At 44.8% G+C, this 27,080-nt stretch overlaps 4 protein-coding genes across 4 annotated transcripts; all 4 read left to right on the top strand.

The window, feature by feature from the left end:
• Nucleotides 1-2,431: 2,431 nt before the first annotated feature.
• On the top strand, nt 2,432-3,376 carry LOC118094515 (olfactory receptor 10A4-like). The gene has a single exon (XM_035135027.1). It carries the CDS (start codon nt 2,432-2,434, stop codon nt 3,374-3,376), a length of 945 nt encoding a protein of 314 aa, XP_034990918.1.
• A 2,358-nt stretch (nt 3,377-5,734) lies between these two features.
• LOC118094516 (olfactory receptor 1E5-like) lies at nt 5,735-6,709 on the top strand. Its single transcript, XM_035135028.2, has one exon. The coding sequence runs from the start codon at nt 5,735-5,737 to the stop codon at nt 6,707-6,709; it is 975 nt and encodes a 324-aa protein (XP_034990919.2).
• Nucleotides 6,710-12,858: 6,149 nt separating this feature from the next.
• LOC118094517 (olfactory receptor 10AG1-like) lies at nt 12,859-13,788 on the top strand. Its single transcript, XM_035135029.2, has one exon. It carries the CDS (start codon nt 12,859-12,861, stop codon nt 13,786-13,788), a length of 930 nt encoding a protein of 309 aa, XP_034990920.2.
• An 8,384-nt stretch (nt 13,789-22,172) lies between these two features.
• On the top strand, nt 22,173-23,125 carry LOC118094518 (olfactory receptor 10AG1-like). The gene has a single exon (XM_035135030.2). The coding sequence runs from the start codon at nt 22,173-22,175 to the stop codon at nt 23,100-23,102; it is 930 nt and encodes a 309-aa protein (XP_034990921.2). The 3' UTR covers nt 23,103-23,125.
• Nucleotides 23,126-27,080: the final 3,955 nt, after the last annotated feature.

Here is a 27,080-nt window from a genome sequence, read left to right on the forward strand (position 1 = left end):
CAGTTTACCAACACCGCGGACCCATCTGGAACGGATTAATTCACTTTCCATTACTTTCAATGGGGAAGTTTGCTTCAGTTTATGAACGCTTCAGTTTATGAACAGACTTCCGGAACCAATTACACCCATGCTTCGGGTTAAGTACGCTTCAGATTGAGTACTCCGCAGACCCGTCTGGATCGGATTAATCCACTTTCCATTACTTTCAATGGGAAAGTTCGCTTCAGTTTATGAACGCTTCAGTTTAAGTACTCCGCGGACCGTCTGGAACAGATTAATCCACTTTCCATTACTTTCAATGGGAAAGTTCGCTTCAGTTTATGATGCTTCAGTTTATGAACAGACTTCCGGAACCAATTGTGTTCATAAACCGAGGTACCACTGTATGTGAAAATAAACCCACCATCGTCTCTGCTGTCCCTCATTCCAAGGAAACCAAATCCTGGGTAAGTGCCTCGAACTCCTGGAATCTCGCACCTTTCAGAGATTGGGGTACCATGTCGCAGTATGCATTGAGGGGTTCCCCCCCTAAAATACTGTAAATTGTTTTGAGTTGTCATGGCAAAAAGCAACTAATAAATGTAAATAATGACGATTCAATTGAAACTCCAAAAATCACATTACTTTCATATTTTCTAAATGGGGAGCAGGGTTTGTATCTTATTCCTCTTAGCTTAAAATCATTAGGAAGTGCCAAGTGGTATGTATTTTTGCTTGCGCATTTCTAAAACATTAGCTGCTTCACGTGACCAGCTTAGATTTCTTGTTCTTGTCTGTGTCTGGAGTGAAGGAAAGTCTTCCGCTAGGACTGGTAAGGTGAGCTTACACCGAATATTGCCTGTGCTGCAAAGCGCTTGAGAATTCCTACACCTAGCTCCTTCAAACAGAGGAATGGGCTCTTTTTATATATATTATTCTTAAAAATGAAGCATTTTGCTTTTTAATAAAATCCTGCTGTTCTGCTTTAACAACAATATCATCCAGAACTGTTTGGTGCTCTGCAGGCAACGTTTTGGACAGCTTTGTTTTTTGTGTGTCAAGGCTTACCAGAAATTACCCTTAAAATAACTCACAACAGACATGAAAATTTTGGTTTGGTTTTTGGCATTAATTTAGGCCACAACTTTATTTAAATACAATTTTAATCCGAGTGTTGGCTTAGGCTTTTGGTTAACCATTCGTCCTTCCCTAAGAAGGACCATCTCCATCTGTCCATTGTGGACAGGACTCAACTCATCTGTCCACTTGGGACAGGACTCAATCATCTGTCCCCTTTTGGACAGGACTCACATCATCTGCCCCCCTCTTGGGGCAGGACTCACTTCATCTGTCCACTTGGGACAGGACTCACCACTGTCCGCTTGGACAGTACCAGCTCCGACTTCCTGAAGGGAAGTCAAGTGAACACCCCTGGGAGAGGAGGTAGCTGAGGCCAGGCATTCTCTCCTCTCCTTTTCCAAGAATGTTCCCCAAGGCTCTTACTCTAATAATTGGCCCCTCCATCCCGCCTATGGCGGGGATGTAAGGACAAGAGCGTAAGCCCCCGGATTCCTTTAACGGAATACTTCTATGTGGAGCAACAAAGGTGGGGGGGGGGGTAGGCATCTGGATGCCACACCCCTCTTCCAACCGATTCACCAACCAAAAGCCTAACCACCAACCTAACAAGTTCTGACAATTTGCTAAGCGGTAGGCGAAAACCAAGAGGCAAAGCCAATCAGCCAATTGGAAAAATTCCTACTGGGCCCCTGAATACAGGCGACCCCTAGAGAGGCAAAACAATGCCAGGCTAAAACCTGCAAAAGAAAGCGGCGGGTGGGAGGGAGATTGAACGCCAATGCAAAAGTGTTCAGAAAATGGAGGACACAATCTTAAATGGGGGCCCCCTCCACCAATCCCAATACATGCATTTAAATAACCACGCCCCCATTACTCAGCATGACCTGTGGCCTAGGCCCCAGCCCAAACCCTATATTAAATTTCTTAACAGCCCTACCACAGCCCGCTTTATATTAGATGATATAAAGCGCTTTGCCAAAGCCCACAGACATAGGGGGAAAGAGCTAAAAGGTGCAAAATAAAGCCTAAACTACAGTGATGAGAGACTTTGTGGGAGACCTGATCTGACTCAGGACACTGTATTGGCATCAGACTTCAATTTGAAGAGGCTTGAATTTGAGGCTTCAATTTGAAGTGCTCTCAAACACCCAACTTTGCTTCATTTTTCAGCCCCCTCCCAAGTGCTGCTGCATACCCCTACCAGGTGCAAAGTTTACTGTCATTATTCATTATCAACATGCATTTGGGTACCGTTTATTTACATTTTCTTTTCTTATTTAAATTATCTAGATGCAACCTGCTGTGGGGGAAAAAGATAGTTTTTCTGCATTGAGGGAAAAAGATCTTGATGATAATGCTTTGAACTATCAACATGGATGGTAGGAACCAGTCGTCTGTGTCTCAATTCATTTTTGAGCCGTTAACTGATGTACATTCTATAAAGATCCTCCTATTCCTGCTGGTGCTGACTTTGTACCTTGTGATCTTGATGGGAAACACTTTCATCATCGTTGCTACTTTAACCAATTCTGCTCTTCATTCCCCCATGTACTTCTTCCTTCGGAATTTATCTTTCTTGGAGATTGGTTACACCTCGACAATAATCCCCAAATTGCTCTCAAATCTTGTGTCGGAAGACATGAGCATCTCATTCATTGGCTGTGCCACACAAATGTATTTCTTTAGTTCCCTTGGAATAGCAGAATGTTGCTTGTTGGCCGCCATGGCATATGATCGCTACGTGGCGATATGTCACCCTTTGCATTACACAGTCATTATGAACAAGACCATTTGTCTGAAGATTTCTGTGGCCTGCTGGCTCATTGGAGTGCTGGTGGTTTTGGTACCAGTAACATTCATATTCACCCTACCTTTCTGTGGGCCCAACAGGATCAACCACTTCTTCTGTGACCTTCCACCACTTCTGAGTCTTGCCTGTTCAGACACTTTTAAGAATGAGATCATAATGTTCACTGTTACTGTAGTTTTCATAATGCTACCCTTTATGCTTATTCTCATCTCCTACACCCATATCCTCCTTACTATCATGAAGATGTCCTCTGCCACCAGCAGAAGCAAAGCCTTCTCCACTTGTTCTTCTCACATCACAGTGGTAACTCTGTTCTATGGAGCTGGAGTTTTAACATATTTAAGACCTAAGTCTGATTATTCAATGGAAACTGGCAGAGTGCTCTCATTTTTTTACACTGTTGTGTGCCCTATGATGAACCCTTTAATCTATAGCCTCAGGAACAAAGAAGTGAAAGATTATCTGAAGAGGCTGATGGTCAGGAAAAAGCTTTTTTCTAGATTGTAAAGTTAATTCTACCTTTTCTTTACTATTCTAAGTCATACCTAAGTATTGTAGGTCCTTAGTATCTGTATGTATACAGAATTATACACATTGTAAAAGGAAAGAAAAGGAGGAAACAAACAAAACAACACTGAAAGCAATGATAGAATCAAGGTGGAGAAAGTTTTTAAAATATAAAAATTGATTTCAGCCAGAGAGTTACGCAGGTGCTTGGTTTTTTGTTTTGTTTTGTTACGTCATTTAAACAAATGAGACATAAACTTGATTTGGTTTACCTGCAGTGTGCTCTAAATGAAATATACAACTCTCTCGCTACAACAACTCCACTGGTCTGTTTCTGAGGATGGTATGGGAACTTCAGTTGGTGCAGGCGACCAGGTTGCTCGCTGGAGCAACATGGTTTGAGCATAGTACACCAATCCTGCCCTAACTGCAGTGGCTGCCATTTAGTTTCAGGGTCCATAAAGCCTCAAATGGCTCAGAACGGCAAATCCTCAAAGACCGTCTCTCATGTAAACCAACCCAGTCATCGTCTGATGCCCTTCTCTATGTGCCTTCTCCATTTGAGGTCCAGATGATGGCAACATGAGAGTGGACCTTTTCTGTGATGGTTCCCCATTTACAGAATACTCTCCCCAGGGAGGTTCAGCTGGCACCTTTATTATGCATCTTTCAGCACCAAGCAAAAATGTTTCTCTTCCATCAGGTCTTTGGCTGACTAACAGTCTATATCCTTTTAAATGTGTTTGGGAAAGGGGGCATTATTTTGCTTTGTTTTTGCTCTTGTTTTTATTATGTACTTTGTAGTTTTAGTCTGCATTTTTATGCTGTGAACCACCCTGAGATCTTTGGATGAAGGGCAGTATACAAATTTAATAAATAAAATAAAAAAGTAAGCATGTATTTATTTCATAAAGTTTACATTCTGCTCGATTGTAAAAATAGCAACACTCAAATGCATGTGTAACACCGTATCTTTGACGTATCCAGAATAACCTATGCCTCTCAATATGGTGTTTTTGTTTTGCTGCTCTCTCTCTGTTCACATCTCTGAATTTTTGCATCCAGTTCCCATGTGGAATTTAGGTACTTAAACAACGAAGTGTGCAGGGATTTGGAACTAAACAAATGAATCTCCAGTGACAGCAAATAATAAGGGATACAAAAACACACCTTATTTCATTTTTTCCTGGTAGAAGCTATAGAATAGTAATATTCACTTTGCAGTATACTTCTTTTCTTCCCACCTTAATCTCATATCTTCATATGACTCAAGGGCTGAAGATGGGGAGAAAATTGGAATCTGACATTTCTGCATAATTCAGTCAAATTCAATGTGATTTGATGATTTGAATCCTCCAATTTCTCAGTCTACTTCATGAGCTGTAAGTAATTAAGAGCACAATGGGAGACGTCAATGAAATATTGTTTTCTATTTCTGATTGGTAGAGAGAACATTTCGGAAAGTATTCCTGAAACAATAGTGGTCAGCTTTTTATCCCTTCTAAAGCTGAGCTTATGTCAGATTTAAGAAAGATTTTTTGGTGTGTGTGTTATATGCTATGGATGTTTGCCTCCCATTTATCTTAGTTAATTTAGGGGAAGGGGCACAGTTCAGTGGTAGAGCATCTGCTTTGAATGAGATATTCCCAGATTCAATTGTTGGCATCTCTAGATAGGACTGGGAAAAGCTTCTGCCTAAAATCCTAGTCAGTGTGGACAATACTTAGCTAGATGGACAATACAGCCAAATGAACAAATGTTCTATGTTCCTGATATCATGATCCATGTTCTCTTTAGTATTCAAGTGAAACTGGTTTGTTAATATGGTCAATGTTAGGAATGCTGAAAGGGTAAAGACTCTATAAATCAGGGGTACATAGGGAAGTTGTGGCTCCCCGTATGTTGTTGGACTCCACATCCCATCAACCCCATACTGTGAAATCATTGGTCATACTGACTGGGTCTGATGGATTGTGAAGTCCATCAATATCTATAAATCCTACTGTAAACTTAGGGATTCTTGAGGATTTTTGCAAATTCTGATCTGAACTGACATTAAACCACAAGTCCAGAACTAATATGAAGCTCAGAACCTTGTTAGTAACGGGCTTTTACCCTTGCAAAAAGTTCTAATGCAGCTCTTGACACAAAAAATATTATTATTATTTTATTAAGCATATTTTGAGAGCATTTTTTTTTAGAATGGGCATTTTGAGTTAAACAAACAAACAAACATTGTGCAGAATTTTTTTCATTGCACAGATTAGTGGAGAAATGGAATATCACAAAAAAGTAACCCAGTGCTTCAAATCAGTGCATCCAAGTATTTCTCTTTTTTTGTGATTGCTTCTTTTAGATATGGAGGATGCTGAAGAATTTCAATGGGAAAATTACACAGAGATGAATGAATTTATACTTCAAGGATTTTCAGATTTCCAAGAACTTCAGGCTTTGCTCATTGCTGCAATATTTGCCTTCTACTTAGTATCTATCATAGGAAATGGTCTTATATTTACTCTAATAGGAGCCTGTCCGACATTACACACCCCTATGTATTTTCTTCTCAGAAACCTGTCCTTCCTAGAGGTCTGCTACACTTCAGTCACTGTGCCCAAGATGTTGGCTAACTTCATGTTGGACACCAGAAGCATCTCCTACCCTGGATGCCTTCTACAGATGTACTGCTTTGCTCTTTCAGGAACTGCTGAGTCCTTCCTTTTGACAGCCATGGCATATGATCGCTATGTAGCAATATGTCACCCTTTGCGTTACTTCCTAACGATGAGCCAGAGTGTGTGTATAGGACTAGTAGCTGGTTCATGGCTTGGTGGGACCATTGTAGCTTTCATACACGCCATGTTGATGCTCAGGTTAACTTTCTGTCACTCCAACACAATTGACCACTTTTTCTGTGACGTTGTGCCATTAATCAAACTGGCCTGTGGGGACACCTCTGTGAATGAGATTACACTTTTAGTGATTGCTACTTTTGTAGTGATGACCCTTTTCTTGCTGATCCTTATTTCATATATTTATATAATTTCCACTGTTCTTGCAATGCCTTCTGCCGAGGGCAGGCGCAAAGCGTTCTCCACTTGCTCGTCCCACCTGATGGTGGTCTCTCTGTTCTATGGAACATGTAGTGCAATGTATTTAGGGAACACTTCTTCCTCATCAGAAATGGGAAGTAGGAATAATAAATTAATTACCCTTCTCTATACAGTGGTGACCCCAATGTTAAACCCTATTATCTATAGTCTGAGAAATAAGGAAGTGAAAGGAGCCCTTAAAACGATAATAGACAGGCTAAGAAATATCAAGCATGAACGTTGATGAGGTTGTTTGTATTTCTGTTCCTTCTAACAGTTAGACATTGTAAATGCAAGGTTTGTTTTAATGATTTCTATTATTTCCTTAGACATTTGTTAAGAAACTATCACCCTTCAGATGTTGAATAACTGCCACCATCTGTGAGCGGAGCAGGTGGATGAATGACTAGACAAAATAAATAAGTGTGCTCTGTCATGGCTTCCATAAAGAATCACAGGAACTGCAGTTTGGTGCGAAAGCCACAGAGAACTTTTCTACTAGAAATTTCATTTCTTCTCACTGAACTAGAAATTCCCATGGTTCTCTGGAAGAGGGAATGGCCTGTCTATCATTAGCACAATTCTGATGCGTCTGCCCCCCCCCCTTACCATTCTCCATCAATTAAGGAGAACAGAAATTGCATTCAGACACAAACAAAACTCAAACCTATGACTAGCTGGAATTAATTGCTTGCTGTAAATGTCTAGTGGGCTCACTCTTTGTCATCACTGTCTTGCCTGCCCTTTCCACCTGCACAGTGCCTGGACTTTCTTGGGTAGGGTTGCCAGACTCAATAGTGGACAGGACTTCTGTGCCTTTAATTGCCCTGCTCTCTTTTGAATCTGGAAACCTTAAAGAGAAACCAGCAGACCCTTTGTTTAATTTCCAAGCAAAGGGTCTGCTGGTTTCTCTTTAAGGTTTCCAGACTCAAAAGAGAGCAGGGCAAGGAGTTCCGCTTCCGCCTGCAGGAATGGCTGACCCTTGTTCCATCCCTCCGACCTTCATGAGGAATTCGGCGGTTGCCAGGGGAGTTAAAGGCAACCCCCTTACCTCTCCGGGGGTTACAGAGAGGGCCCGCGGGCCCGCGATGCCCCCAAACCCACTCCGACTGTTCAAGGAGTGGGGGGGGGGGCCTGGGCTGAGAGCACTCATGAAATGTCGGATCTCCCGGACGCCAACTTGCAGAGCGGGATCTCCATGATTAAAGAAGATAATTAGGCGTATTCATGGACATGCTTCGGAAGGAGGGGAAGAAGCTCTGTTTACTGCCAAGGAATTTGTGCTGCTGAGGGTGAGAAGTCAAAGCTGTATTTTATCTGGAAGAAAGATTGATGGGGACGTAACGAGAAGGGAAGCGAACTTTTTTATTTTTTTTTTCATATACTCTACGAGTTACTCCATACCTTCCCGGATGGGACGTCCTTGTTTGTTTGGAACAAATGAGAGATAAAGAATACCTGAGTGAGTAATGAATTATAAACTATTCTATTGAGCATATCCTTTGAAGTTGTAAAACTACTGAAGAGAGAGGCCCCCCTTTAACTGGACGGTCGGAGTCCCTGGAATGCGTTCGGTGGATTTATGGTTGTGACACACTTTGAATTTGAACAGCGATCTGAAGCTAAGTTCAGCTACAGGGCAAGGAGAGCCACAAACTTATCAAGAGTCTATGCATAATGTGACTGCTGTTTCTTTGCCTGGAAAAGCTGTAAATTTTACAAATATCGTTGGTTTAAAAAATAAAAAGCTTAAGAAAGCGAAAGTGATCTAAGCTTTTTAAGATGGCGCTGCTCCGTGTTGAAATGCTGACACAACAGGACATTCCAGACAGAAGATATATGGGGGGGGGGCAGGACGATTAAAACTCACACAGGAGAAGAATATATGTGAACTCTCGTTTGATACTTATTTCAGCAGCTGTGAAAAAATCGGATGAAAGAAGAAAATATTTTAGTGACTGGTGGGGAAAGATCGGGATTATTTTGGATTTTGAGTGAAGATTTGGACTTTAGAAAAAGACGGCAGTAGACGGGTGCGAGGAATCCCCAAATTTTTGAAGCATGGGAACTCCAGAAAATATTATATGATTTGGCATAATATTCGGTTTAATTGATATGTATTCGTATAATTTGAAATAATGAATGTGATATAATCGTGTTTTAATTGGAAAATTAATAAAAATAGATTATTTTAAAAAAAGAAAAAAGAGAGCAGGGCAATTAAAGGCACAGAAGTCCTGTCCACTATTGAGTCTGGCAACCCTATTCTTGGGATGGAGGAATGTCAAAGATTGGAACAATTTCCAAGGGGGGAGTTGCACTCCCTCTCACACAAATGAACATAAAGTGGCAAGCAGCTATAGAAAAGGCAAGCACTCAAAAAGGGAGGGAGGGGAAGAAAAAAATACAACAATTTATGTTTCAGCTACTCTTACTTAAAAGCAAGGAGCATTCCTTAGAAATCCAGAAGCCCACTCAACGTGGAAGTCAACTCAATCCATTTATATTGCCTTTCCACATCCTTAATAACTCTCATTTCCCCTCTGCATTCATTTCCTCTAACACTGATCCTCAATTATATCACAGAGAACATGGCTCAATACTAAGTCCATTTCAATTTTAATGTAAAAGCTGGTGTCACCTGCAGGATACAATGTGTTGGTTTGTCCCAAGAACACTCCAATGATGCATAATGCATTTGGTAGCTCATGTTTAAATTCACCTCTCTTTGACAGCTGAAGCATCATGCCTAACTATCGAGCTGTGTTAGTGGCTGAAGACAAACAATAAGAGTTCACAAAGGGCAATGGGAGGCCTTTGAACATGAAAATAAACAGTGTCATTGAGGGTCATGCACGCTGATTTTGGAGGGAAATAACCCAAAGGATCTTGGGCGAAATCACCCCCAAATAGCAGCAAGACACTCAAGGGTTATTGGAAACAATGTGGAAGTTAAAAACAGCAAGGCTTGTTTTGCAAAAGCTGCTTGACCTGCTGCTGTCAATGGTGGATTTTGGTCTTTCAAATTCAGTGGCACCCTGTGTGTGGTTAAAATTTGGTCCTGCTCCCCTTGCACCTCTCGTCTTCTGTTCATCATAGCTACAAGAGCCTATGGCGCCCCCTAGGCTTGGTGCACAGTGCAGTGGAACTGGTCCCACTTCCCCAAATCCACCACTGCTGCTTTAGTGGCTGCTGTAAAGTATCCAGTTTTTTGGGGGGGAGGGAGGTTTAGTCTCTGTGGGTCATGAAAACCTCCTGGTGGCCAAATATGGGCCACAGGATAGCCATACCTGTTTTACATACAGATTACTAGCCCACAAGGGCAGCTTGCAATAATTTTAAATCACAATGTGAATAAATATGTATAATAAAGAATTAAGAGTTTTTTCTTTGTTTACATGAGGGGATGGGATATCACAGTTTGGGATGGATGCATCACTGTGTATACAGTGTCCTTGTATGGGAAAAAAGATGCCTTGGTACAGCAGCCATCCCCCAACCCCCCGTCCCATACAAATCCTCAGGAAGTCATTGTACATTATGACCACTTTCAGGTGGTCACAGAGCTGTTCTTAATTATACACTGGTTGATTGTGAGAATGGAGACCAGGGAAGACCTTAGAGTGCCATACCACACAATTCTTTGTAAATGACAACACTTTGGGGACCACTTCCTTTTCTATGATTCTATAGCCCAGAGGTTGTAATGCACATTTGGGGTGCTCAAACATTATTATTTTTAATGTCTCCCAAGACTCCACCAATTTGGTGGTGGTGGTAAAATCATTTGATGAGTGGAGTGCGGGCAATAGATCTTCCTTCTCAGTTGATTTGCATGGATCATCTTGTGAAGCAGAGACGACTATGTCCATGTATGCCCCCCACCTCTCTCTCTCTCTCTCTCTCTCTCTCTCTCTCTGTGTGTGTGTGTGTGTGTGTGTGTGTGCACATGCATGTGTGTGCATACAGGTGCAGGTGTGTGTGAGAGAGTGAGTAGGATTGGCTATGTACCCACAATAGAACCTAGTCTGCAATATTAGACTATGCTAGTGAAGGACTGTTTCTCAGTGTGCCCATGCTATGCAGGCAAAAGCTCCTAGCTTCAAACCACAGCATCTCCAGGTAGGGCTGGGGAAAGACTCCTATCTGAGACCCTGGACAGCCAGTCTGTGTTGACTGTGGTGAGCTAAAGTGCCCAATGTTCCAACTTGGTGTGATGCAGCTTCATATGTTCCTATGTAAGTGAATCATATAGTAACTAGCATTCTAGAAGGAATGTCATTGAGTTTTTGACTAGGTAGACATTGGTGCATGGTGTGGTGATTGCATAGCACAGAAAGAGGTGATGTAACCAACAGAGATATACTCCCTCCTACTTCTAAATGGCACCTCCCATTTGATCAAGTAAACATGAATATAATGAGAACAAGGATAAATTGATTCTCTGTTTGCTCTCTTGCCTCCCTTCCACTCTCTGACAAACTTTCTGCTCCCTTCAATTTGAGCAGAGCTAGTTTTGATCCTTCCTGGGTAGTCTGTAACAGGAAATGCTTGCGGTGAGACGGGCCAGTGGAGATTGGAGACTCAAGAGAGACGGAACAAGTAAGCTTTGAACAAAACATCCATGTAGTTTAACAAGTTTAAAGTAATTTCACTAGATCACTTTTGGGGGAGGAAAATAGCTTTTTACAAAGTATATATGTAAGTGCTTATGTTCCTGGGATATGATGCGAAGCCACATGAGTCCACCACCTTGCTAAAGCAAGGCAGGTCTGGCCAGCAACTTTGTGAGTGGCCACCTGAACATTTTGGCCAGTACACTTGCATTGGCCAGTACACGTGAAGGGAGGACTAAGTTAATTTCTTAAGGAGTAATTGCCTGTCCACATGCTTTCCCTTAAATCTCCAAAAGTAAAAGGGCCAGAGACATGATTTTACAAATTAAAGCTAAACATTCAGGGAGAGGGTCTGGAATATTTCTAAAAGGGTCAAGGCTGTTCTTGTAGCTACAACAACATTTCCTTCCCTGCTCCATTTACAATACTTGATTGGACTTTGCCTCTCCAGACTCTCAGGTATAAGAACTGGGATGTGGGTCCTGGTGCCCCTCATCTCCCAGACTGCATTATTGGGTCTTTGCTCATTTACTTCATTTTCATCTAGCTTTGTCATCATTTTAAGCAGAGTCTGGGCAACCATCTCTCAGGGATTCTGCACTTGTATCCTTCATTGTGCATTCTACATTCTACCTCCTGCACTCAGCAGAAGGTTGAAACAAATGACCTCCAAGGTGATTTCCAAGGTCGCTCCCGACTCTATGATAATTCTATAGTTCTGTGATATTTTGATTTTGCACACACACCGGGCCTGCGCCCTTGGCAGTGGCCAGCCTAGCCAACCCCTAGGTATGCCCCTGACTCAGAGAATATGACCACTAACAGATAAAAGCATAATGTTTCCAACATTCATTATTGGGCTACAGAAAAGCCTCTTACCACCATGGCGATCAAAGTCGGTAACTAAATTCGCACATACAGTAAAACAATCATAAATGGATCAGTTAAATTCCCCAAAACATAAACAGCCAAGCAGATAACTAAAAAAGAATCAGCATAAAATACCAAACTTAATGAAAAGTCCACCTGAACTGCATTCTCTTCACTTAGCTGGGTAGTAAAGGTAAAGGGACTCCTGACTATTAGGTCCAGTCGTGACTGACTCTGGGGTTGCGGCGCTCATCTTGTGTTATTGGCCGAGGGAGCCGGCGTACAGCTTCCAGGTCATGTGGCCAGCATGAAAAAGCTGTTTCTGGCGACACAGAGCAGCACACGGAAACGCTGTTTTCCTTCCCACTGTATTTATCTATTTATCTATTTATCTACTTGCACTTTGATGTGCTTTCAAACTTGCTAGGTTGGCAGGAGCTGGGATCGAGCAATGGGAACTCACCCCGTTTCAGGGATTCGAACCGCCAACCTTCTGATCGGCAAGCCCTAGGCTCAGTGGTTTAACCCACAGTGCCAGCCGGGTACTAGAAGGTAAAATAAAAAATAAAAAATAGGGCAGTGGGGAGGAGGAGATGAAAAACCAGGGAGTAGCTACAGAAAAGTCCTTCTCATGACTCGAAAACAATCCAGAACCCACTTACATTAGGATGAGAAGAGCCTCTAGCAAAGGAATGGGAAAGCTGCACACACACACACACACACACACACACACACACACACACACACACACTTGATGCTGTTGGACTCCAGTTCCCATCTCCCTTGACATTTGCTCATAGTGGTTCGTGCTGATAGGAGTAGGGGAAGTATATAGAAATTTTGCTTGCACTGGTTAATGTGTCTTCTCTGTCATGACTATCTCTCTTCAGACTAAAGGGATCCAAACATGGCACGAGATAATCACACTGCATTTTCTGACTTCATTCTCCTTGGATACTCCGATCTCCCAGATCTCCAAGGTTTGCTCTTTCTGGTGTTCCTATTCATCTATACAGAAATCCTGATAGGAAATGGACTAATCATTTGCATTACTGTAACAGACCTTGCCCTTCACACCCCCATGTATTTCTTCTTGAAGAACCTGTCTTTTCTGGAGATCTGCTACACCTCAGTCACCCTTCCAAAGATGCTGGTCAATTTCATTGTGGAAAACAAGAGCATTTCATTCATTGGCTGTGCTGCCCAGATCTATTTCTTGCTTTTACTAGGAGGCACTGAGTGCTTGCTTCTTGCTGCCATGGCTTATGACCGATATGTGGCCATCTGTAACCCTTTACATTATAAACTCATCATGAGCAAGCAATTCTGTTTAGGGCTCATCGCTGGAGCATTGACTGTCAATATGCCAATACATGTAGTGCAGACCTATCTAGTGTTCATTTTGCCCTTTTGTGACTCTCGTGAAATCAACAGTTTATTCTGCGATATCCCCCCATTGCTTGAGTTGGCCTGTGCTGGCACCAACATTAATAAAGTGAGTGTGTTTGTAGCTGGCATGCTTTTGATTGTCATGCCCTTTTTCCTTATCCTTGCCTCTTATGTCAAAATAATCTCTGCTATTCTGAAGATGCCTTCAGCGGAAAGTCGGATGAAAGTGTTTTCTACTTGCTCCTCACACATCATTGTGGTATCTCTCTTCTATGGCTCAGCTACTATTGTATATTTGAGTCCTAGGTCAAAGGAGACAGAAGACATTAATAAGTTGCTTTCCTTGTTTTATACCATTTTAGTTCCTATGTTTAACCCAATCATATATAGCCTGAGAAACAGGGAAGTGAAGACTTCCCTGGTGAAATTGCTGTGCAAAAAAATGTGATACAATGCTTTGAATGTACTTGAAATATTTTGTTGTTGCCAAAACAGTTTCGGAAAATAGAATTTCCATCATCTTGGGAAGATGCATCCTAAGAGCATCCTAAATTTAAAAAAGCAATAATGGTATATTTTTTCCAGAATGATAATAAGGAAGATTAGGGTTGCCATATGTCCTCTTTTTTCCAGGCCACATCCTCTTTTTTTATGGGTAGAGTCATCATAGCTATCCATAGTTAAAACTAGAAGTCTGCCAATGTGTCCTCTTTCTTGCTCTTCAAAATATGGCAGCCCTACCTGAAATTTATACTTCTTCTCCCCCCCCACCCTTTAGCAACTGTTTTTCACTCCCCTATCCCTTGCATTCAATGCCTCTACCACTTCCCTGCTTCTGGCAATATGATTTGTGACCTTTCCATACCCATTGTTTTTCAGTAAGCTTTCCACCAAAGGTTCCTAAGGCAGCAAAGAACAATAGCAAATAAAATTGTTGCTGATTAAAATATAAAGAGGAATCGCAATAAAACAGTGTTTGATGTGGACAGAAAGGGCCCTTTCAGTTTTCTCATTCATCTCCTTCATGGAGACATTTGGGAGAGGTTGATGGATGGATTTACTCAGTGCTTTTTATATTAAAAATAGTTTAGGGGTACTCTCATTTTGACTCAAGGAAATTAACATTTTATAGAAATAGACCTGTGGTGGGGGAGAGAAGGAAGTTCCACCGAAGCAGTTTCTGGGGTGGCCTTCTGCCTCCTGGAATAATTCTCACTGGACAGTTGGTGGTAAATGGTCCTGTGTGTTGTTGAGGAAAGGCAGTTTAGCTGGAAGCTCTGAGGCGGTCATTGCCTGCCTCTCTCTCCTGAAATTATTCCCATGGGAAGTTGATGGGAGGGTGTTTGAATAGGTGAAGCACATTTCTTTTAAGCCTATTTAATTTGCTTCAGAAATTGACATGATAACAAACGTATGTGTACCCTTACTTCTGGGTAACCTATATCAATGCTCCTAGATCTCTCACATCAGAGTAAGCTTCTTCAGGAAAAGTTGCCTAAAGGAACCGCTTCCTGTTGCCAAAATTTAATTAGACATTTTCTAATGAAAGTCCATTACAGTTGAGACAATTTCCCTAGATAACACCCACAATTGCACTTCTAAATATGTGTATGTATACAAATATATAATTGCATATCATTTTTAAGTGGCTTTCTTAAACTTATCCCTTTGGATTAACATAACTGTCAAATGTATTTAAAATATCTAAATGGTTGGTTTGTAACATGTAAATTTAGAACGAGTTGCTTTTCTCTTTGAGCGAAATGATGCATTCTTATGGACCCTCAAGGAAATAAAATGTTGAAATGAAACTCTTTATTCACAACACAGGTAAGATGATGCTTTTGTTCTGCTTAACTGTATATTCGCATCAGGGTTTCAGGAGTGTTTTCAATCACTCTGTCTTTTTCTTTTCTTTTCCCTTTCGCATACCTTATAGACAAGTAGATTCCTCCTGTTGTGTTCTTCAAGCTTCCAAACCTATGCATATTTGTCTGGGTGTAGAGCTCACAGAACTAAATATTTATTTATCTATATATTTAAAACATTTATATGCTGCCCTTAAGTGAAAAGACTCTCTTAAGGCATCATCCATAGAACACCAATATGCCATACAATAAGAAACAAATTAATGAAACAGTCTTCCAGCAAATATTAAAAGAAAGAAATATCCAATCCAGAATTAAACCAGAACTATAATTAAGACTGAACATAGCCAAAAGCATGGTGTGAGGGACAAGGGATACAGGGAAGTCCCTCCCATCTTAAGTTCCAGCCCATCCCCAAGCGCTGGAGAGAGTAAGGAGAGCTCTGCCTCCAGCGGAGAGTCAGGAAGTGGTGTCCGAGGCTCAGGCAGGGTTGCGGAGCCCATGCCTCAGGTGGGACAGGAAGTTGGACGCACGGGGGGGAGGCCAATCCCCCCAACTCCCGAATTGCGACGCAAACGTAGGGGGAAGAGGTTGGGTCTGCCAAAGCTGTGGTGCTGGAAGAAAACGCGCCAATCGCCATTCGGGAGTTCAGACACCTCACCTTAAGGATGCATTTTTATTGCTCTGAACACTGTAAATAATCAGCACTTAATAAAAGCCTTAAAAGACCATGCTGGAGTCGTTACTCTAGAGTAGCCATACCAGGCCCTCTGACAGCAACTCCCGAATCTTTTTTTGGCTACTTTGGAGTGCAGCGATGAGCGCTCAAGAGGCTGAGCATTGGAGGCTGGAGGCCGAAGCAGCGAAGCAGGAGCTACAGAACCTCACAGCGCACGCACAGCAGCAATTGCATGCCGCTCAGGAGGAGGCGCGAGGGGCGCAGGAGGAGCTGAACAAGCTGGTGGACCAGGTGAGGACAAAAGAGGAGACTGAGAAACAGCTAAGGGTGATGGTATTAGACCTGCAGAAAAAGTTGGAAGAGGAGAAAGCCGCTAGAGGTGGGGGGGCACCCCAGCCGCAGCTAGTCCAAGTGAGAAGGGGACAGAGCCTAGTCACCAAGTTCAGCGGAGACCCGAGGGAGTACCTCGGATTCGAGACAGAAATAAATTATGCGCTGGAATTGCATGCAGCAGAATTCCCAGATGACGCGCACAGAGTCTACTTTATCATAGAGCATTTGACGGGGGCCGCCCGGGAATGGGTAAGACCGCTCATCGCGCAAAAAAATCCTTGCATGAAGAACGCAACTTTATTTCTAGAAGCTTTAAAATTAATGTACGCTAGCGACAGTGAAATGGAGGCCACTAAACAGGAGCTTCATGACTTAACACAAGGAAAATCGACAGTTAGGGACTACTGGGCGAAATTCACCATGCTGGTGCACAAACTGGGGTGGGATCTGAACAGTGAGCCAGTGAAATCAGCCTTCTACCTGGGTTTGCATGCAGACGTTAAGGATGAGCTGGCAAGAGGTCCTAGACCGCAGACTATGGATCAGCTCAGCAAAGCGGCGCTAGCGGTGGGGGTGAGACAGGAATCCAGATGGTATGACAAACAAGCGACGCGCGCAGCAAAACCTTGGTTCCCACGCTCTCAGGACAGACCACATCACCAAACCCCACCCCAGGGACCGCCCCCAGACCCGCCCAGACCAAGCCCAGAGCCGGAACCGATGGAGATCGGGGGAGCGCGCGCGCGGGCTTTTCAAACCCCGGCGGCACCAAGACGCAAGGAGGGAAGAGGCGGGAATTGCTTTCTCTGCAACTCCCCCCGGCATCGCGTCAGAGACTGCCCTCATCGCAGAGAGTGGCAAGGAAAGGCGGGAACGGTTGTACCTTCCCCCACTGACGTAGCACCACAGCAGGGAAACGAGACAGCCTGGCTGCAGGAGACAAGGGGCAGCAGCCAGGCACAGTCAGCAGTGAACAGCCCCAGCCCGCCCACCCGCACAGAGAGGAGCAGAGCCAGCCCACCCCTCCCAGAGCAGGAGTGGTTCTAGAAGTCACGCTGACGCTCCCAAATGGCTATCCCCTGACAGTCCTCGCCTTAATTGACAGTGGTGCCTCCGCCAACTTCTTCTCGAGAAACTTTGCAGAAGAGCACCAGATCCAACTTCTGCAGCTGGATTTTCCCCTGCACGTGGCCACCATTGATGGCAGAGAGTTGCTGGGAGGGGCCATCACTCATCAAACCCCCCCCATGAGAATGACAGTGGGAAGGCACTCAGAGACACTGGCTTTCAACGTCACGACCATCTCAGACCCCCCCATCGTTTTGGGAATGAGCTGGCTGGCGCGCCACGACCCCTCCATAAGTTGGCACCAGAGATGCATCACGTTTGGGTCGGACTTTTGTCTGGAACATTGCATGCAGCACCAACCAGGGGAGGGGCCTCCGATAGCCACGGTGGCCACCATGCACGTCAAAGGGGGTGAGGCGATACCCAAGCCGTACTGGGACCTGCAGGAGGTCTTCAGCGAAGCGGAGTCCGACCACCTACCTCCACACAGGCCTTTTGACTGCCAGATCAACCTGGTGCCAGGGGCAACTATACCCCCAGCCAAGCTGTACGCCATGTCAGACCAGGAACTGGAGGATCTGCGCGCTTTCATCGACAAGAACCTCAAGCGGGGGTTCATCAGAGAAAGCAAGGCAGCAGGGGGCAGCCCGGTCTTCTGGGTGGACAAGAAAGACACGCAACAGCGCCGTCTGGTGGTGGATTTTAGACGGCTGAATTCAGTGACAGAGCCAGTGGCTTTCCCCATGCCCAGAGTGGATGATCTTCTGACAGCGGCACGCAGGGGCAAGATTTTCACCAAGCTAGACCTAAGAGGGGCGTACAACTTGATCAGGATCCGGGAGGGCGATGAATGGAAAACCACGATGTTCACGCCTCTGGGCTCTTTTGAATATCTGGTGATGCCCTTCGGGTTGCAAGGGGGCTCAGCCTGCTTCCAGGCCTTCATGCACCACGTCCTGGGGTCCCTCCTCTTCAAGAACTGCTTGGTCTTTCTGGATGACATCCTTATCTATTCCAATGACCCAGTGCAGCATGTGAAGGATGTCAGGGAGGTGTTGCAGCGCCTGAAGGACAACCACCTGTATGTGAAGCTGGAGAAGTGCAAGTTTCACACCAAGGAGGTGGACTTCCTGGGCTACAAGCTGTCAGACAAGGGGCTGGCGATGGACAAGGACAAGGTGCAGACCATCCTGGACTGGCACAGCCCCAGGACGCGCAAAGATGCCCAACGCCTACTAGGCTTCGCTAACTTCTACAGGAAGTTCATCAAGAACTTCTCTCGTGTCACGGCTCCCATCACCGACTGCCTGAGAGGCAAGCAGAAGTTCAGGTGGACACCAGAGGCACAAGCAGCGTTCGAAAGCCTCAAGAGGGTATTCGCTTCAGACCAGCACCTGTTCCACGTGGTGCAGGATGCGCCCCTACGCCTGGAGACAGATGCTTCTGATAAAGCTGTGGGAGCGATTCTGTTGCAACTGGACGCCAACAGAGAGTGGAGACCCTGTGCCTTCTTCTCCAGGAAGCTGACCCAGCCTGAACGCAACTACACAGTTTTTGATAGGGAACTTCTCGCGATCCACGCTGCGTTCCAGCACTGGCGACACTTCCTGGTGGGCGCCAAGCACCCCATCCAGGTGTGCACAGACCACAAGAACCTGGAGTTCTGGAGAACGGCCAGGGTGCTCAACCAGCGGCAGATACGGTGGGCAGAGTTCTTCTCGAACTTCAACTTCTCCATCCACTACATCCCGGGGGAGCAGAACGTCAGGGCGGATGCCCTCTCCCGCAAGCCAGAGTACATGGAGGAGGAGTTGCCACCAGCACCCAGGCACGTTTTCCCCCCATCTGCATGGTCATGCGGTGCAGCAGTGGTGAGCGAGGCAGAACTCACCGCACTGACGGCAGCGGATGAATTTGCCACCCGCATCTTCAGAGACCTGAGAGGGGGGAGGGAGCAGGCCAAAGACTTTGAGGAAAGGAGGGGTTTGCTTTTTTACAGGGGAGCCCTGTACCTCCCAACCAAACAGCTGAGAGGTAAGGTTCTCAAGCAGATGCACGACAACCCAACGGCGGGTCATTTCGGAAGGGACAAAACCACTCACCTAGTCATGAGACACTTCTGGTGGCCAGGGGTGCGGGAGGATGTTCGGGATTATTATGTCAGGGATGTGACACCTGCCAGCGAGCAAAGGTGGTCAGAGCGCCACCAGCAGGTTTGCTGGAGCCATTAGCCACACCGCACAGGCCGTGGGAAGTAGTGTCCATGGACTTCATCACAGACCTGCCGTCGTCCAGGGGCAAGACCGCAGTGTTGGTGGTGGTGGACCTCATGTCCAAAATGTGCCACTTTATACCGTGTGCCAGGGCGGTCTCGGCAGAAGAGACGGCCAAACTGTTTGTGGACCACGTATTCCGACTGCATGGATTGCCTTTAAGAGTTATTTCGGATCGTGGCCGCCAATTTGTTTCCAGGTTCTGGCGACGGCTAATGAACCTCCTGCAGGTGGAGGTCAGCTTGTCGACGGCTCGGCACCCGCAGACCAATGGACAGGCGGAGCGGGTCAACGCCATTCTGCAGCAGTACCTGAGATGTTACGTCAGCCAGAGGCAAACGGACTGGGTGGATCGCCTGCCACTAGCAGAATTTGCCTACAACAATGCGGTGCACGTCTCCACAGGGGTGTCGCCCTTTAAGGCCAATTACGGGCGCGACCTCAGATCTTTCCCGGAGAGGGAGGGGGAGGAGGAGGAAGAGGGCCCACAGGCAGAGGATTGGGCAGAGGACCTGGAGACGGTGCACCAGCAGCTCCGAGAACACTTGGAGAGGGCCAAGGAAGCGTACAAGAAGGGGGCAGATCGCCACAGGCGGCCGGGAGAGGTCATCAGGGTGGGGGACAAGGTTTGGTTATCCTCGGAAGGTCTTCCCACCAGGGGGCGATGCAAAAAGTTAGCACCCAGGAGGCTGGGCCCCTTCACGGTCACGCAACAGGTCAACCCGGTAGCCTTCAGGCTAGCACTGCCGGAGGACATGAGAGTGCACCCAGTGTTTCATAGATCACTGCTGTCGCCGTACAGGGAAAGTACCAGGTTCAGGGACAGCGATCAACCTCCAGAGGGAGGGGGGGAGACGGGAAACGCCCGACAGCTCAATGAGGCAACTGAGATTTTAGACTCAAGGAGAGGGGTGAGAGGGCTGGAGTACCTGATAGCATGGGAGGACACTCCGCCATCCCACAATGAGTGGATACCGGCCACGGAAGTACCTGAGGAATTTTTAGTGGAAGAGTTCCACGCCCTGTTCCCCCACAGGCCCAAGCCCTGGCACATGGAAAGGGAGGGAGAGGGGGAGGAGCAGGAGGAAGGGATAGCAGGCAGCAGCTCCCCATGGAGATGGGAAGCGGAATTTGAGGACACGGAAGAAGAGGTGTGGGTTTCACCGAGGTCGACGACGTCAGAGGCAGGAGAGGACTGGCAGAACATTTTTACTCCCACCAGCTCTGATGCCACTGACTTCTTGGGATTTCCGTCTTCTCAGGGGGAAGGAGAGAGATCGCCGGATTGGGGGGAAATTTTCACACCCACAGGCTCGGATGCCACTGACTTCTTGGGATTTCACTCGTCCCCAGCAAGCAGAGAGCCACTAGGGAGGGGGAGAGAGGAGCCTGGGAGGGGGGTGGATGTGAGGGACAAGGGATACAGGGAAGTCCCTCCCATCTTAAGTTCCAGCCCATCCCCAAGCGCTGGAGAGAGTAAGGAGAGCTCTGCCTCCAGCGGAGAGTCAGGAAGTAGTGTCCGAGGCTCAGGCAGGGTTGTGGAGCCCATGCCTCAGGTGGGACAGGAAGTTGGATGCACGGGGGGGAGGCCAATCCCCCCAGCTCCCGAATTGCGACGCAAACGTAGGGGGAAGAGGTTGGGTCTGCCAAAGTTGTGGTGCTGGAAGAAAACGCGCCAATCGCCATTCGGGAGTTCAGACACCTCACCTTAAGGATGCATTTTTATTGCTCTGAACACTGTAAATAATCAGCACTTAATAAAAGCCTTAAAAGACCATGCTGGAGTCGTTACTCTAGAGTAGCCATACCAGGGCCTCTGACACATGGTATTCCTTTTTAAAAAGTAGTTAAAACAATTGGGGTTTTGTAGCACCTGTAACAGTGCTAGATTGAAGCGATTGATTCAAAACCTAGTTGTCATTATGGTTTATTTATTTTGACTTTATTATTATTTTTTCTAAAATACAGAAACTGGGGAAGAAAGAACAGCAGAATCAATAGATACAAGAATAAGTAACACCCCACTGCTGTCCCCTCATGTTCTACAGACCCCCAGACACTGTTTTGGATGGCAAGTGACAGAATAGTAATGGATAATCAAAGGCATATATTCTGTTCATAGGTCAAATGCCAATTAAAATAAATATTTGCAATATTTAAATATATAAAGAGAAATGTAATATTAATAATGTTCATTTTGTAAACTCATAATTGAGTAATTTATCTTAGCACTGTCTATGTGAAATTTTGTTCTGTTCTGGAGAATGAAACTTTTTTCTGTGTTAGTTAGAATATGGATAAACTAACTAAAACACAATCATAGCATGGGGATGCGAGCTAAAAATAGGGAGGATGGAATGAACAACTTACAGAAAGAAGCATTTTTACCACTGCAGGTTAACCTAGCATGCACCTATGTCAGGATGAAGAGAATAGCTTCTTCAGCAAATATTTGGGTGTGGGCATGGATTTTGTTTCTGGGCTTACATGACACAACGATTGATAAATATGGATTTTGTAGTAGCTGAGGTGTTGATAATGGGAACTATAAAACCATTCTGTTTGGGCTGACTGATTTCCCCCCCTGTCTTCAGACTAAAGGGATCCAAATATGGCACGAGATAATCACACGGCATTTTCTGACTTTATTCTCCTTGGATACTCAAATCTCCCAGATCTCCAAGGTTTGCTATTTTCTGTGTTCCTGATCACATATTCAGGCATTCTAATAGGAAATGGACTAATCATTTATGTTACAATATCTGACCCTGCCCTTCACACTCCTATGTATTTCTTTTTGAGGAACCTGTCTTTCCTGGAGATCTGCTATACTTCAGTCACTGTGCCGAATATGGCGGCCAATTTAGTGGCAGAAAAGAGCAACATTTCATTCCTTGGCTGTGCTGCCCAGATCTACTTCCTACTTATACTAGGAGGCACAGAGTGCTTCCTATTGACTGCCATGGCTTATGATCGATATGTGGCCATATGTAACCCCTTGTATTATAAGCTCATCATGAACAAGCAATTCTGTTTGGTACTCATCACTGGATCATTGGTTGTCAACATGTCCATACATGCGGGGCAAATATATCTAGTGTTCACCTTGCCCTTTTGTGACTCTCATGAAATCAATAACTTATTCTGTGATATACCCCCACTGCTTGATCTGGCCTGCGCTGACACCAATGTTAACCAGTTAATTGTGTTTGCAGCTGCCGTAGTTTTCTTGATCATCCCTTTTTTCCTTATCTTTGCTTCTTATGTGAAAATAATTTCTGCTATTCTGAAGATGCCTTCAGCAGACGGTCGGAAGAAAGTGTTCTCCACTTGCTCCTCACACCTTATTGTTGTATCTCTATTTTATGGCTCAGCAACTATTGTATATCTGAGTCCTAGGTCAAAGGAGACAGAAGACATTAATAAGTTGCTTTCCTTGTTCTATACCATTTTAGTTCCTATGTTTAACCCCATCATATATAGCCTGAGAAACAGGGAAGTGAAAGTATCCCTGAGAAAATTGTTGGGTAGGAAAATGTGATACTACAAAATAATAGTATTGCCTTCTCCCACCAAACACATTCCAATGGCAAGGAGAGATTACAGATACTGAAGGAGAAGATTCCGGAAACAAGTGGGGGCTCCAACATAGGTGTGGGGGCCATGACAGATTACCCCTGAAGAAATGTCACTCTTGACAGAGAAAGCGATTCCCACCTCTAAGGTGAATCAAATTATAATGTATTAAGTTCATTGTGCTTAAATTTTCAGTGTCACTGTAAAACAGCAATGTTCTGCGTTTTCCATGCAGCCATTTTTCAGCTGTAATCCTTTGCAATTTTACCATACAATGCATATCTGCTTAGAAGTAGAACTCATTAGGGTCAACAGACTTTAGAGATCTGTGCATAGTTATGTTGGTAGAGCATGAGACTCTTAATCTCAGGATTGTGGCAGGTTCAAGTCCCACACTGGGCAAAAGATTCCTTCATTGCAAGGGGCTGGAATGGATGACCCTCATGGTCCTTTTGAACTCTGTAGTTCTTTGAGTCTATGACTTATTCTCATATGTTTTTTTTAAAAAAAATAGGATTTCAGTCTAAATAAATAAATGTTTTGTCTTTTCATTAAAAAAATACATGAAACTCCCTTGGCTGAAACCTGCAAGCACTCCCTTCAGTATTGAAAGCCACAGCAACTGTTACACATTAATCAAACCAACCTAAGGGTTGACTGAAAGATGGACACACATGCACACTTTACATTCAGATACAAAATCTGAGGAATTCTGGATCTTCAATATCTTCTGAAAGAACAAGGACAGCACAACAATATTTGGGATGAAAGCCCTAACCTAATAATTCTCAAAAATAAAGCAAGTCATGCACCTGTACACATCACTTGATAACACACTATTATGCAACAAGTCATGGCTTGCAGTAAAATAACTTCTTTAGAAAGTATTGTGTTTGAGGTCATGCAAAAATTGCATCTCTGATCGTCAAAGTAGGGTTGAGGGGAAAAGGGTATCTTGAAGTTATTCATACTATTTGTGAGTAGTGAAGGGGAAGGGGAGCATTTCACCAAATACAATTAGCGGGCTTGACATTCTACAATGATTTGTGTGGGGTGAAAGAAAACATTAGCAGCAAACTCTTTTGAAAATGTGTGTATCTGACGAAGTGTGCATGCACACGAAAGCTCATACCAAAATAAAAACTTAGTTGGTCTTTGAGGTGCTACTGAAGGAATTTTTTATTTCTTCTGAAAATGTTGGCTTTCTTAGGTTGCAGTCCAAGTATGAGGGGAAGGGTGGGGCCTGTCTACCTTCTCCAATATCCTTCTGGACTCTTGCTGCAAAGATGAAAACAAAAGCGCCTTTCCTGATATTTAGTGGAGGATTTTAAAGGAAGCCTTCCTCCCATTGGATACAATGGGATGAAAATAAAAGGTAGCAAACTATGCCAGTTTATTGAATGGACATCATTGCGTGACCAGGAGGCGACAGCCCCAGCCCCCAGGGATCATAAGGAAGGAATAAAGACTCTGGCAATGTTATATGGAATTAAAATTAGGCCACAACTTTATTAAACTTCCAAATGTAGGAAGACCTTGGCTTAGGCCTTTGGCATGGTGTATCCCTCCCCGCCCCCCAGCCAGGGGGAACTGGGGCTCATCAGGGTAAATGGGATATGGGGGTGTAGCAGGCAGCCCAGCCCATATCCCCCCCCCACACACAGTAGTGTATGGCCAGTGACACCTATATACATAAACCCTTTAAGAGTGGGACCTTGTGAGTCACCACTTCATGCCCCCCCCCCATATAGGGAAGAAAAGACTAAAGGATTCCACCCAAGGCCTTGATCGCCAAAGTTGTGACGAATTGCTACAGGGAAGACAAAACCTGCCAATGCAGGAAAATTTCTTCTCGGTCCTTCAGCAGCAACCAGTCAAAGACCATAGCAGCACCCGCTAAACAGGAAGAAAAAGTTAACCTGCAAACAAGAAACATTAAACAAAGGGAGGGTGAATCTCCAGAGCCAACTGCCTGGCTATTGCCAGCTCCACCCCCTATTTATGAATGGGGCTGTCCCAACCTCTCAGCAAGAAGCCTCACTCCTGAGGCTGGGTGTAAGCCTCTGAATAATAACATTGAGAAGCAAGCCAGCCTCCTTTTACCACTAAGCTCCTTGGGAACTGTAGTCCCGCGCACGATCCTGCAAAGGGCACCCACATTCTGAAGTGTGAGTGCTCATTATAATTGTTTGGGAGGTTTTGTGCAATTCCCATAAAAGATTATAATGCAATAAGGGAATTGATGGAGAATTGTGTGAAATGGCAGACATTTTGATGCAACATCAGCTACGCTCCCTGCAAACAAATCAGAATCACTGCTCATTAAATAGCCAGTGTTGATTAAAGTTAAACTATTGGAGAGTTACAGTGCATGCTGTGACTGTAGAGATATGGGGGAGAGATGTTTTATTGCAGATGGACAAATTAAGGCGTCTGGTTTCGCTGCTGCAAGTGCACAATGCCACTTTTTCTTTCTGCGCTCCTCCCAGCCTTCATTCCTCCTCTGGTCACTGCTGTGGATCCATGACCTGACTTTTCCCAGGCACTGTGACCATCTGCAAGGGATTCCCACATGGCAGGGTTAATGTTGCCATGTCATGTTTGCAGACATCTTTGTAATGCACAATTGGTCTTCCAACAGGTCTAGTATCTGAAGCCAGCTCCCTGTAGAGCAGGCATCCCCAAACTGCGGCCCTCCAGATGTTTTGGCCTACAACTCCCATTATCCCTAGCTAACAGGACCAGTGGTCAGGGAAGATGGGAACTGTAGTCCAAAACATCTGGAGGGCTGAAGTTTGGGGGTGCCTGCTGTAGAGCATGGCCTTGGGGATCATGTCATCTTCCATTCTGCGGACATGACCAATAGTGTAAATTACAGGTAGGTAGCCGTGTTGGTCTGATGCAGTCAAAACAAAAATAAAAAAAGCCTTCCAGTAGCACCTTAGAGACCAACTAAGTTTGTCATGAGCACACAAAAGCTCATACCTATGACAAACTTACTGTATATTCCTGCGTATAAGACTACTTTTTAACCCAGGAAAATCTTCTCAAAAGTCGGGGGTCATCTTATACGCCAGGTTGTATTTCTTATACGGCGAGTATATCCCAAACTCTACATTTTAACTGGGAAAGTTGGGGGTCATCTTATACGCCCAGTTGTCTTATACTCCGGTCTCTAAGGTGCTACTGGAAGGATTTTTTTATTTTTGTTTCAATAGTGTAAATGTTACTGAGAAGTGCAAGCATGTTGGGAATGCTGGGTGAGGAGAGCATATCTTTGTTTAACACTCTCTCCTGCCATGTGATGCCCAAAATCTTCCTGACACCATGTATATGGAAGACATTGAGGTGCCACTGTTGGTGGAAGTTGCCTATGATTCACTTCCATAAAGCAGTGTACTCAACATGCAGGCCTTTGTATTCACCTTTGTATTTCACCTTTGTATTGGACATTAGCATCATATTCTCCCATACCCTTTTGGAGAGGCGAGCTATTGCTGTCTTGCCAATACACTTGCCAATACACAGCATCAATGGGAAAGTTGGTGGTTATTCTGGAGGCCAGGTAGACAAAATCGTCTACCATCTGCCTGGAGTACTGGTGACAGTGTCCTGACCTAGGGGATTTCTTTTTGTCAGGTTGATAGAGAGGACAAACTCCATGCAGGCTTGGGCAAAATGGTCAAGGAGTCTCTGTAGAGCTTCTTTAGAGTTTGCCGGTCTTGGCGCAGAGACATGCCAGGTTGAACAGACCCCGTCGCTCCTTCAATGGGATGGAATGGAAATACACACTGTCTTCAGTTTCTCATTGCCGTATTTTATTAGGATGGCTTTGCTTTCTTTGGGTATACCCTTGTGCTCACGGTCACAATCTAGGTTGCTGCCACCCATGCTTAAGCTCACTGAATACAAAGCAGCTGTGTGTACCACCCCTTTCCCTAGG

This window comes from Zootoca vivipara, chromosome 13, assembly GCF_963506605.1.
Source record: "Zootoca vivipara chromosome 13, rZooViv1.1, whole genome shotgun sequence".
In the NCBI taxonomy this organism is placed as follows: domain Eukaryota; kingdom Metazoa; phylum Chordata; class Lepidosauria; order Squamata; family Lacertidae; genus Zootoca; species Zootoca vivipara.

Bases quoted from the DNA above. Each gene is read 5' to 3' on its own strand.
- LOC118094515 (XM_035135027.1), top strand. From the start codon at position 2,432: ATGGATGGTAGGAACCAGTCGTCTGTGTCTCAATTCATTTTTGAGCCG.
- LOC118094516 (XM_035135028.2), top strand. From the start codon at position 5,735: ATGGAGGATGCTGAAGAATTTCAATGGGAAAATTACACAGAGATGAAT.
- LOC118094517 (XM_035135029.2), top strand. From the start codon at position 12,859: ATGGCACGAGATAATCACACTGCATTTTCTGACTTCATTCTCCTTGGA.
- LOC118094518 (XM_035135030.2), top strand. From the start codon at position 22,173: ATGGCACGAGATAATCACACGGCATTTTCTGACTTTATTCTCCTTGGA.